This window comes from Tachyglossus aculeatus, unplaced genomic scaffold (genome assembly GCF_015852505.1).
Source record: "Tachyglossus aculeatus isolate mTacAcu1 unplaced genomic scaffold, mTacAcu1.pri scaffold_168_arrow_ctg1, whole genome shotgun sequence".
NCBI lineage: Eukaryota > Metazoa > Chordata > Mammalia > Monotremata > Tachyglossidae > Tachyglossus > Tachyglossus aculeatus.
Window position 1 is genome coordinate 80,318 of NW_024044890.1, and position 13,243 is coordinate 93,560.

Consider the following 13,243-nt stretch of genomic DNA (forward strand, 5'->3'; position numbering starts at 1 on the left):
ATCACAGACTTTGTGTCCTATGTCACCATGGAGCAAATTGAAAAGGAGCCCTCCCCACCCCCTGCCCGCCTTGGGGCACCATGGTGCCCCTAGGTCTTGCTCCATTTATAACGGCTGGACCTGGATTCTGATCCTGGCTCTGTCACATGTCTGCTGTACGACCTTGGACAAGTCACTTAACTTCTCTCTGCCTCAGTTACTTAACCTGTAAAATGGGGATTAAGTCTTACTCCCTCCTACTTAAACTCTGAGCCCCATGTGGGATGGGGACTGTGTCCAAACTGATTAATTTATATATACCCCAGTGCTTAGAGCAGTGTTTGGCACATAGTAAGTGCTTAACAAGTACCATTATTTATTTTATTTTTTTATTCAGTCCAAAACCGAGTTGTATGGAGGGCTTTGGGGTGAATCTAAGAGAGGAGGCTTCTTTAAGTTGGAGGAGGATCCACTGACATTTGAATTCCCCAGTGGGTGCAAGAATGAGGTATCCCTCAATCAGTAAGACTTGCTCTTGAATTGCTTATGAAGTAGCAGTGATGGTTTGCAGTGAACTATTCTCGCTCTCCAGTCTAGCCCTGCTGTAGCCAACAGCACACCCTGCAAGACAGTTGATAAAGATGGCAGCAGAGTGGGGTGGCACAGAAAAGCAGGATCATCCTCTCAATAACAGGCCCTGTCGTATCCTCAACCAGTCTGTAAGTGGTTGTTGGGACACACTCACATCTGCTTTATTTATTATTTATTTGTTGGAATTTTCAAAATGCAGAAAGAAGAGTTGGTGTCAGGGAAAGACATGGTTATCTAGTTATGGTATTTTTAAGTACTTCCTACATGCCAAGCACTGCGCTAAATGGTGGGGAACCTGCCTTTCAAGGGAGTGTCCTGATCAACTCTTCCTAATTTTGCCTTTCTCTTCGTCTTAACAGGCAAAGAATTCTGCAGAACTTGGCTAACTGAATTTCTCCTTCTTGTATCTTGGGAGGTAGTCTGGAGGGGAAGATAGATGAGAATCTTCTCCCATCAGCTCCAAGGGAAGAAGTGCATCTCAGCATAAGGAGAGATAAATAGTTGTGGTAGGAGTAATAACATTTACTGCATGCCCACGTAGAACAGTGCACTCTATCAATCAATCAACAGGATTTATTGAGTGATTACTGTGTGGCAAGCACTGAACAAGGAACAAGATACAACAGAGTTTGTTGACATGTTCCCTGCCCATAAGGAGATTAACCAACCAAATTCCAAATTGACGTATTCTCAGCCCACAAGTATTTTAGCATTTAAGTAGTTACATAACTATCTAAATAAGTACATATGTGTTATATGGGTGCTACGGAGGTTTTAATAAGCTTATTCATGCCAGAATTATCTGAAGTGATCGTATGGTTTTGAGTGCTGGGAAATTAATCTAGAGAAGCTCGTAGGAATTTCAGCAGGGCTCTGAATGTGTGGAGAGCTGTGGTTTATCTGATTGGGAAGGGAGGTGGCCGAGCAAAGCGTGGAAACAGGAAAGTCAAGAGTGAGTTACAACTAGAAGGATGGCTTGGGAGCTCTGAAGATGGATTGAATAGAGGATGATGATGATGATGACTGTGGTATTTATTAAGCACTTACTATGTGCCGGGCACCGTACTAAGCTCCGTAAAAGTGTAGTGAGGCTAGGAGGTAGAGAGCCTTGAAGCCAATTGTGGGGAGTTTTTGTTTCATCTGAAAAGACACGTATAGTCAGTGGAGGGTTTTGCGGAGAGGAGAGATGTAGTCTGAAAGATGCTTTAGGAAATAGTTAAATAAGTTACTATCTCTCTCTCTGTGTGTATATATATATATGCGTGTGTGTTTTTACGATTTTCAGTATGTATGTGTAAGCAACGAGTCCGTTGGAAGCATGTGTGCATGTACGTGTGTGTATGTGTGTGTGCTAACAACGTATGGGTCACTGTAAGAATGAGTATGCTTATATATAAGGACATTTTTGTCTGAATATTAAATCAAGTTAAATATTAAATCAAGTACCCTACCAATCTCGACTACGTGAGAATTGCTGAATTGTACTTCCCAAGCGCTTAGTACAGTGCTCTGCACACAGTAAGCGCTCAATAAATGTGGTTGGATGAATGAGAATCAAGCAGAGGCATATCCATTCCATTCCTGGCTTGGGCAGTGGCTAGCGAGTGGAAGGCAATCTGCTACAAGTCCATATTCAGCTGTGCTGGGCAGCAGCAGCATGGGAGAGAGTCGAGGGCAGAGACTCAAGTTCTCCATGTGGAAGGAGACAGTGGTAAACCACTTCTGTATTTTTACCAAGAAAATTCTCTGGATCCACTACCAAAACGACTGCAAATGGAGGTGAGGCCTTCTGGGAGAGAAGTGTCCAAGGCGTCGCTATGGGTCAGAGATGACTCTATGGCATAAGACAAGACAAAATTAAATCATTGACATTTCATAGGTGTTATATGCATCTCTTTACACTCTCTAACCTTCTCCTAGCTGTAATCTATTTTAGTTTTGTTCTCCTCCACTAATAATAATATTGTGACATTTTTTAAGATCTTGTTATGTGTCAAGCACTGAACTAAATGCTGGAGTACAACATGGAATCTGGAGAGAACAGAGTCTCTGTCGAAGGGAGAACAGGTATTGAACCCTCAAATTATAAATAAGAAAACTGAGGCATAGAAAAGTTAAGTGAATTTCTGAAGGTCACAGAGCAGGCATATTCTAGAGCTGAGGTTAGAAGCCAGAAACTTTGAGTCCCAAGGCTGTGCTCTTTCCACTAGGCCATATTGTTTCTACAGGACTGGAAACTTAGAGATTCCAATAATATGGAAACTCACTGAAAGCAGGGCTCATATGCTCTAATATTACTGAACTCCTGAAGTGCTCATATACAACTGATTAATTTACTCCTATTGAGATGAATGCCAATCCCTTCATCCATGCTACCGGTGTCTCTAAATTTAAGATTTCTATTGTCCTGTGCAGGGAGACAACCTCATATCCCAGAAATGGCCAACATTTCCACGGTGACCAAATTCCTCCTCCTGGGGTTCTCCGATGCCCGAGAGCTGCAGCTGGTCCACGCTGTGCTGTTCCTCCTTGTCTATGTGGCGGCCTTGTTGGGGAATCTCCTCATTATCACTATCACAACCCTGGACCACCACCTTCACAAGCCCATGTACTTCTTCCTTAAGAACTTGTCTTTCAATGACTTGTGTCTTACCTCCATCACCATCCCCAAATCCATCGCCGTCTCCCTGACTAATAACAATTCCATTTCTTTCCTGGGCTGTGCTTCTCAAGTCTTACTGGTCATCTGGTTTGCTGGTTCAGAGTTTTTTGTTCTCACGGCGATGTCATACGACCGCTCTGCTGCCATCTGCCGCCCCCTGCGCTATGAGTTCGTCATGGATAGATGGGCTTGTGTGCAGAAGGTGGCTGCCTCTTGGCTCAGCGGAAGTCTGTTTGGAGTCTTGTTTTCAGTTTCAACGTTCTCCTTGCCCTTCTGTGGGTCCAACACTGTCCAGCAGTTCTTCTGTGATGTCCCCTCACTGCTGAAGATCTCCTGCTCCGAGGACCACGTTGCTATTGATGTGATCGTGGCTGTTGCAGTAGTCTTAGTTGTCGTCGGTTTCACTTCCATCATCATTTCCTATGTCTGCATCTTCTCAGCCGCGCTGAGGACTCCATCCTCTGAGGGACGGAACAAGGCCTTTTCCACCTGTATGTCCCACTTCACCGTTGTCACAGTTTTCCTCTTCACAATATTTGCCTATATCAAGCCTCCCTCATACTCTTCCTCGGCCCTTGACCTGCTAGTATCTGTGTTCTATGCCGTGGTGCCTCCTACCCTGAACCCTCTTATCTACAGCCTAAGAAACAGGGACATGAAGGCCACCCTGGGGAGGACCCTAAAAGGGGGAAATGCCTGGTGGCTCCTGTGGGATAAACTGTGTCTTTCCTTGTGCTGATGATCCCATCCCTCAACACGATACCCGCTCAAGGACTTATCCACATACAAATGTGTCCTACAACTCCAAAGAGATAGTCCTGAGAGTGAGGATTTGTCCAAGTCTCGGAGGCTGGTTGATGAATCTAGTGTGTGACTGACAATCCATTCATTCTTTGGGAGGCATTATGTACTAATGGAACGAACGTGTGACTGGGAGTGATGAGACGAAAGTACCAATCCCGACTCTGACGCTGAACAGCTGTGTGACCTTGAATCAAGGAATTAACATCTCTAGAATTCTCTGTAAAGTGGGAATTCGATACAGACTCTGTGGGCTAGGGAATGTGTCTGCTTTGATTATTTTGTTTTCATTCAAGCACTTGGAACAGTTTTTTGGCATCTAAGCTCTTAATGAAAACGTTATTAATAATTATTGTGCTAATATGCACGTTAAGATTACTCGGAGTGGGTATGAAAGTTGGAAAATGGGGGACAATACGGGAGAATGGAGACAGTATGGTTTCAGCTCCATCTGTCTTATCAATTCATCCTCTTATCCCTCCATCCATCCTTCCATCAATCAATCAATCAATTATAATTGCCGATCACATTCTGGGTGCAAAGCACTGTAAAGGAGAGTAAAAAAAAATGCATTGTCCCTGCTATCTAGGAGACTACAATATAATGAGGGAGATAGATACAGAATAAATTGCCTAGAATAGGAAGGAATGGAGGGAAAAATAGAAAAGGAGATAGATGTTTGCATCAAGATGTCTTATGCTGTTTAGTTGTCTCTGACCTAGCTGCCATGGACATATCTCTTCCAGAACGCCCCACCTCCATCTGCAATCACTCTGGTAGCATATCCATAGAGTTTTCTTGGTAAAAATAAGGAGGTGGTGTACCACTGCCTCCTTCCATGCAGTAATCCTAACTCTACACCCTCAACTCTCTCCCATGCTGCTGCTGCTCAGAACAGGTGAGTTTTGAGACTACAGTTTGTATAGTCACTATGAAGAGAGCTTCAAGCGGTGGGAGTGAGTGACTAAGTCCATAACTGGTCCAAAATGCCAATTAGTGTTGGGAGGAAGTAGCTTAAAGAGATGAAAAATTGATCGGGGAAGGTATTCTCTAGGAGGTGGTGATTTCAGAAGGACTTTGAAGATGGGTAGAGTCGTGGTCTGATGTCCTGGAAGGGTAAAGGAGTTCCAGTCAGGTAAAGTAGCATGAGGGACCGTCTCTATATGTTGCCAACTTGTACTTCTCAAGCGCTTAGTACAGTGCCCTGCACACAGTAAGTGCTCAATAAATATGATTGAATGAATGAATGAGCCAGGGATCGGAGGAGGCTCTGAGACCGACAGATTATTTCTTCATTTTCCTTGAGGGTCATTGAGATACTTTGAAAAGGGACAGGGTCATTCACCGGAAGGAACTCAATTGTTTCCACAGCCCAGGTTAGAAAAGCATCCCAGTAGGAGGAGCCGTTTTTGATACTGAATTCAAGGGAGGACAAAGCATAGCCTCTGTCCTATTCCTTCTTAAGCCCAATCGCTTCAATCTCAAAGCCTCAGTCCTATGCCCCACCCCCACTCAGCCTGGGAGAGGACCTTAGGATGGATTCAGAGACATCTCTCGCTCTCTCTAGATTTGCAGTCAGAAAGTATCGAATTTCCCCCCCTGGATGATTGAATGACAGACTGATAGTCTGAGGTTGTAAATGAGACGAAGCTGAATTCACCCACAGTTGATATAGATGGTTGGTAGACATCAGAAACTGTTGCAGTATTGGGTTGCAGATGCCTTTGTTTCTATGGGAACGCCGCGGTTCAGCGCCACTGCTATAGATTCAGAGATCGTACTCTCACCTCTATGGGGCCTCGGGGACATCATGAGCAGAGGGTTCTAGCATTGCCCAGGCTACAAGGTCCCACTCGAGCCAGTCCTCCAGGGGCTCCCCATAGAGCAGAGGCTGCTTTATCTATGGGGATGGGGGACCATCTGGAGGACATCTCAGCACCAACGGGAGAGCAGTGAGGGGCTGAGATCAATCAATCGTATTTGATCGTATTTGATTGATTTGATTGATTTGATTTGAGACCACCACACTGTCCCTTCAAAGCCAGTTGCACCCAGGAACTGGAAGGGAGAGGGGATCATCCCAGCAGAGGTCATTGCCCCCAAGTCCCACGCTGCCCTGGTGAGTGGGATCAGCAGGGTAGAGCGGCAGGAAAGGACTAGATTGGGGATTCGAGAGATGGTGGATTTTGAGGAGACTTTCATACACGGCGCCAAAGTTGGAGCTCACAGCAGAGCTGCATCCCCAGAGGGGCAGACGGGCTGGCAGGAGGGCAAGTGTTTGTCAATACAGTGGCCCCGACCATCACACAATTCCCCTTTCTCACCCATCTCCATTCCCGCTACCATGACAAATACCAGCCTGGCTGTGACACTGCAGCACAGAGTCAGTATTATGCTGTGGTTGTTTTGGCCAGAAGTGGGTCCCGGACATCAAAAATATTTCTGCTGGGGAAATGACAGACAGGGAAGAGAAGTTTTGACTGGTTCTGGACAACGACTAGCCCTATCATCAAGTCCTCCATGCAGGAGGTCTTCCCAAATGTTGGGAGAGCACAATACAGGTAGGAGATGTAATTCCTGACCCCATGGATTTCCTGAGTGAAACCGATTAAAAAACTAATTACAGTTGGGGAGACGAAGAATGGAAAAATGGGTATGCAGATTAATAAGTGCTTACATAAGAATATAAATCTCTAGGTAAGGAAGTGCTTTGAGTGGTTGTGAATGTACAGGTTCAGAGGTGGTAGTTGGGCTGATAGGGTCTGGTGAGAAAAAACATTAACCTGGGAAGTTCTCCTGGAGAATGTGGGATTTCAGAAGGATTCAGCAGATGGTGAGAGCTGTGGTTTGAATGATATGAGAAGCAGAGTGGCTCATTGGAAAGAGCCCGGGCTGGGGATCCAGATGTCATGGGTTCAAATCCTAGCTCCACCAATTGCCAGCTGTGTGACTTTGGGCAAGTCACTTCACTTCTCTGTGCCTCAGTTCCCTCATCTGTAAAATGGGGATGAAGGCTGTGAGCCCCCCTCGGGACAACCTGATCACCTTGTAACTCCCCAGCGCTTAGAACAGTGCTTGGCACATAGTAAGTGCTTAATAACTGCCATCATCATCATTATTATTATATGAAAAGAGAGGGAATTCCAGGCAGAAAGACACATCTGAAACCAAAGAGTCGAGAGAGGGACAGAGGGAAGGTCAATTTCCAAGGGCTGCAGCAGACTAAGTGAAGAGGGGAGGGAAGCAGAGAGTAGAGAGACAGTGGAGAACCCTGGAGCCAATAGTCAGGAGTTGATTGGAGACAACCAAACTTCAGCACTTAGAACAGTGCTTGGCGCATAGTAAGCGCTTAACAAACGCCAGCATTATAATTATTATTCAATCCCTGATTCATTTTCCTCCAAACAGGGAGAGCCATAATCTGTCTACTTGTGTAAGAAGCTGTGTTTGTGCCCAGAGTGGTGTGGGCGTGGTGGTGAAGAAACCTAGTCTGGTAGTACTCTGGAGGGGAGGGGAGAAAGGAATCTTCTCCCATCACATCCAAAGAAAGAAGTGTCTTTGGACCCAGGGAGAGGTAAATAGTAGTAGTAAAGGTTAGATGATTTATTGAGTGCCTACTTGAGGCAGTGCACTGTACTAGGTGCTTAAGAAGTTCTGAAAAATAAGTGAATGATCCCCCGCCCAAAAAGAGGCAAACATGAAAATACTTTTAAAAAAAAAGCACTGAGTGGACACCTGCACCTAAGTGCTAAGGAGGCTGTACACCACTTCATTCAGGAATGATATGACTTAGGGTGATGGGAAAGCTTGTTAAAGGAAGTGGGATTGTAGCAGGGCTCCAAATAATGGGAGTGCTGTGGTCTATTTTATCATTGTTGTTTCTCTAGGCAACGTTTTATACAAAGTATAAAATTACCCACTATACAGTTACCTCCTGGTGGGCAGGAAAATGTATGCCAACTATGTTGGATTGAACTCTCCCAAGCACTTAGTATAGTGCTCTGAACACAGTGAGTACTCAATAAATACCACTGATTTATTGATTGATGTCTTCATGCCCCAACATGTATCAATACTATTGAACTGTAAAGGTGATTAATAAATACAACAGCTTTATTTATTTCAATGAGAATCAATCGTACTTATTGATCACTTACAGTGTGCAGAGCGCTGTACTAAGTGAACGAGAGTGTACAATATGATACAATTGGTAGAAGTGATAGTTGCCCTAAAGAAACTTACACTCTGGAGGGAATGTCAGTGTCTCTACACTGAAGTTCCCCTCTTTATTTCCAGGGAGTCAGCATCGTCTCCCAGAAATGACCAACATCACCACGGTGGCTGAATTCCTCCTCCAGGGGTTCTCTGACATCCGAGAGCTGCAGCTGGTTTATGCTATATTGTTCCTCCTTGTCTATTTAGTGGCCCTTCTGGGGAATCTCCTCATTGTTGCTGTCACCATCGTAGACCAGCGTCTCCACACTCCTATGTACTTCTTTCTCAAGAACTTGTCCTTCATAGACCTCTGCTACATTTCTACAACGGTCCCCAAATCCATTGTCAACTCCTTGACCGTTGACAGCTTCATCTCCTTTCTGGGTTGTGCCTCACAGCTCTTCCTAGTGGTCTTGTTTGCTGCTTCAGAGTCTTTTATCCTAACTGCAATGTCTTATGACTGCTATGCCTCCATCTGCTCCCCCCTGCGTTATGAGCTCATCATGAACAAAACAGTTTGTATGTGCGTGGTAGCAGCATCATGGCTTATTGGGGGTCTGTTTGGAGTCTTGCTTTCAGCCTCTACCTTCTCACTGACTTTTTGTGGGTCCAATACTGTGGAGCAGTTCTTCTGTGACGTCCCCCCTCTACTGAAGATCTCCTGCTCTGAAGTCCACATTGCCATTGATGTGAGTGTGGCTGCTGGGTTTATCTTGTCTGCTGCCTGCTTCATTTACATCATCCTCTCCTACATCTTCATCTTCTCAGCCGTGCTGAGGATGCCGTCTTCTGAGGGCCGAACCAAAGCTTTCTCCACCTGCCTGCCCCATCTCACTGTCATCATCATTTTTCTATTTACCGGAGCATTTGTCTATCTCAAACCTTCAGACTCGCCCTCGGCTCTGGATCTGCTGGTTTCCATGTTGTACACTGTGGTACCCCCCACTGTGAACCCCCTTATCTACAGCCTGAGGAACAGGGACCTGAAGGCTGCCCTGGGCAGGATCCTAAAGGGGACATTGCCCCAGTATCGATTCTGGGACAAAATGTCTCTGTCCACGTACCAATAATCCCCTGCCACCCCTTATAAAAGGAATTGCCCTTAGGCATATCCAGATATATACCACTGAACCAGAGGCCCAAAGAACAAGGCTGGATATTCAGGATTTGTCAAGGTCTAGGAGGTTGGCTGATAATACTAGGTAGTGAGTGAAAATGCATTTCCTAGGAGGCTTCATGGATAAATGGCATGTGAATGGGTGTCACATGACCTGAGTTCTAATCCCAGCTCGGCCACTGGCCTGCTATGTGACCTGTTGTTAGTGTCTTACCATTCCTGGACTCTCACTTCCTCTTACACTCTGAGCCCCTGTGGGACAGGAAACGTGTCTGGTTGGATTGTAATTTAATATTTGGGATGCTGGCCCATTGTGGGCATGGATTGAATCTACCAACTCCGTTGTATTGTACTCTTCAAAGTGCTTACTACAATGTTCTGCACACAGTAAACATACAACAAATACCATCGATCAATTGAATTATTTTGTTTCAGCTTCATCATGTGACAGATGTGGAAACAGAAATTGTTAACACCAGCCCACTGTTGGGTACGGACTGTCTCTATATGTTGCCAATTTGTACTTCCCAAGCGCTTAGTACAGTGCTCTGCACATAGTAAGCGCTCAATAAATACGATTGATGATGATGATAATAAAAATGATAATAATCTTAATAATGGTGCTTGAAAGGGGACAGAGAAATTCACTGACGGAACTCTAGTTTCCAGAACCCAGGTTGGTAAATCATCACAACAGGAGGAGCCATTTCCATCCTATTCTTCCTCAAGCCGGGAACCTCTCCTTCCCATCATCCCATTCTCAAAACCTCAATCTCCTGTCTTACCCCACTCACCCTGCGGGAGAATCATAGGATGGATTCAGAGGAATGTCTTGCTCTGTCTAGGTTTGCAATTAGAAATCATTCAATTGACTGATTGAATATAAAGCTGATTGTCTAAGGTTGTATATGAGATGAAGCTGAAATCACCCACAATTGTTGTAGATTGTCAGTAACACTAGAAACCGTTGGGATGCAGATGCTATTGTTTCCACGGGAACCCTGATGTGCACCACCATTGCTGCAGCTTTAGGGACTGGGCCTTTATCTCCGGAGGACCTCAGGGACCTCACAGGCAGAGGCTTTTGGCATCGGCCAATACATGAGGTCCCACCTGAGTTGATCCTCTGGGGGTTCCCTGTGAAGCAGTGGCTGCTTTATCTTTGGGGATGGGGAACTCTCTGGAGAACATCTCCCTACCCAGAGGAGATCAGAGAGGGGCTGAGAGTGCCATGCTGTCCCTTCCTTCATAGCCAGCTGCACCCAAGAACTGGAGTGGAGAGAGGACCATCCCAAGCCAGCCGAGGTCAGAGCCCTCCAACCCTACACTGTCTCAGTGAGTGTGACCAGGGGGTGGTGGAGTGGGAGGGAGAAACCATGATGGGGATGCAAGAGATGGAGCCATTCTGGGGAAGTGCTCACACGCAGAACCAATTTCGGGCTTTGGGGCAGGGCTACATCCCCAGAGGGGGCAGGTGGGCTTTCAGGAGGGTACGTACTTGACAGTGCAGTGGCCCCAACCATCACTCATCTCCCTCTCCTCACCCACCTCCATCCAGCTAACATGGAAGTTGTTTCGTGGCTGGGGCCCTGCAGCAGAGCATCAGCATTATGCTCTGGTCACTTCGGACAGGAGTGGGTCCTGGAGGTCAGAAAATGTTTCTGGTGAGAAATGACAGGGAGGGAAGGAGAGAGTGTGATTGGTTCTAGACCAGGAGCACTATCATCAACTCCTCCATGCAGCAATGTTGGGTGAACACAATGGAGGTAAGAGGTTCAATCCTTTCCCTCCCGGACTTACCAGTCTACTGGGCTAGCCTGATCTAAAATAATTTACAGCTAGGGGGAAATAAGAATGGAAAGCTGGATGCACAGCTTAAAAAGTGCTTAGTAATGTGAATCTATAGGTAGGGAAGTGCAATGAGCAGTTGTGAATGTGTAAATGCAGAGGTGGTATCTGGCAGAGGTGGTATCTGTCACCAAAACCTGCCGGTCTCAGCTCCGCAACATTGCCAAGATCCACCCTTTCCTCTCCATCCAAACCACTACCCTGCTCATTCAAGCTCTCATCCTATCCCGTCTGGACTACTGCATTAGCCTTCTCTCTGATCTCCCAACCTCGTGTCTCTCCCCACTTCAATCCATACTTCATGCTGCTGCCTGGATTGTCTTTGTACAGAACGCTCTGGGCATGTTACTCCCCTCCTCAAAAATCTCCAGTGGCTACCAATCAATCTGCGCATCAGGCAGAAACTCCTCACCCTCTGCTTCAAGGCTCTCCATCACCTCGCCCCCTCCTACCTCACCTCCCTTCTCTCCTTCTACAGCCCACCCCGCACCCTCCGCTCCTCTGCCGCTAATCTCCTCACCATGCCTAGTTCTCGCCTGTCCCGCCATTGACCCCCGGCTCACGTCATCCCCCGGGGCCTGGAATGCCCTCCCTCCCCACATCCGCCAAGCTAGCTCTCTTCCTCCCTTCAAGACCCTACTGAGAGCTCACCTCCTCCAGGAGGCCTTCCCAGACTGAGCCCCTTCCTTCCTCTCCCCCTCGTCCCCCTCTCCATCCCCCCATCTTACCTTCTTCCCTTCCCCACAGCACCTGTATATATGTATATATGTTTGTACATATTTATTACTCTATTTATTTGTACATATCTGTTCTATTTTATTTTGTTAGTATGTTTGGTTTTGTTCTCTGTCTCCCCCTTTTAGACTGTGAGCGCACTGTTGGGTAGGGACTGTCTCCATATGTTGCCAACTTGTATTTCCCAAGCGCTTAGTACAGTGCTCTGCACACAGTACGCGCTCAATAAATACGATTGATTGATTGATTGGCCTGAATCGGCATGGGGAGAAGAAACATCAATCTGGGCAAATTTGAAGGGAGAGGGAGATTCGGGAAGAAAGAAGGATCTAAGCCTTGTGTTGTAGAAGGGAATCTCCTTTTTCATTCAATCATTCATTCATTCAGTTGCATTTATTAAGCGCTTACTGTGTGCACAGCAGTGTTCTAAGTGCTTGGGAAGTACAAATCGGCAACATATAGAGAAGGACCCTAACCAATAACGGGCTCCCTGTTTAGAAAGGGGAGATGGACAACAAAACAAAACAAGTAGAGAGGTGACAACACCATCAGAATAAATAGAATTATAACTATGTACATGTCATTAATGAAATAAATTGAGTAATAAATATGTACAAACATACACAATTGCTGTGGGGAGGAGAAGGGGATAGGGTGAGGGGCTATGGGGCAGGGAAGAGAAGGAGAGGAAAAGGGAGGAGATCTATTTCCAAGGGGTAGAGGGTAGTTGGTGAAGAGGGAAGGGAAACACAGAGGAGAACACTGGTCAAAAACCTTGAAGCTAGTGCCAAGGAGTTGATTGGAGTCAACCAGACTTCAATCTATTTCATTTTCCTCGAGAACCACAATCAGATTTGTTGTGTCGGCGGCTGTTTGTGTATCCAAGGTGGGGCAGAGGAGGCAGTGAACAAGCCTTGGCTGGTGGAGGTATGGAGGGAAGGAGGAGAAAGGAATTTCTCCCATCACCTTCCAGGGAAAGAGTGTGTCTGGGCCCAAGGAGAGGAAAATAGTAGTGGTACTAGTATGGGAACCTGGGTTCTAATCCTGACTCTTCATTCATTCCTTCATTTAATTGTGTTGATTGAGCACTTACTGTGTGTAGAGCACAGTACTAAGCACTTGGAAAGTACAATTTGGCAACAGATCGGGACAATCCCTACCCAACAACCGGCTCGGGGACCTACCTTCTAATCCTGGCTCTGCCCCTTGTCTGCTGTGTGATGTCGGACAAGTCATTTTGCTTCGCTGTGCCTCAGATACCACATCTGTAAAATGGGAATTTAGAGTGAGTCTCA

At 46.1% G+C, this 13,243-nt stretch overlaps 1 protein-coding gene across 1 annotated transcript; it reads left to right on the forward strand.

The window, feature by feature from the left end:
• The first annotated feature begins 3,176 nt into the window (after positions 1-3,176).
• Positions 3,177-5,861, forward strand: LOC119923276 (olfactory receptor 14A2-like). Its single transcript, XM_038742733.1, has 4 exons — positions 3,177-3,434; positions 3,576-3,818; positions 4,005-4,098; positions 5,752-5,861. The coding sequence occupies exons 1-4, from the start codon at positions 3,177-3,179 to the stop codon at positions 5,859-5,861; spliced, it is 705 nt and encodes a 234-aa protein (XP_038598661.1).
• The last annotated feature ends 7,382 nt before the right edge of the window (positions 5,862-13,243 follow it).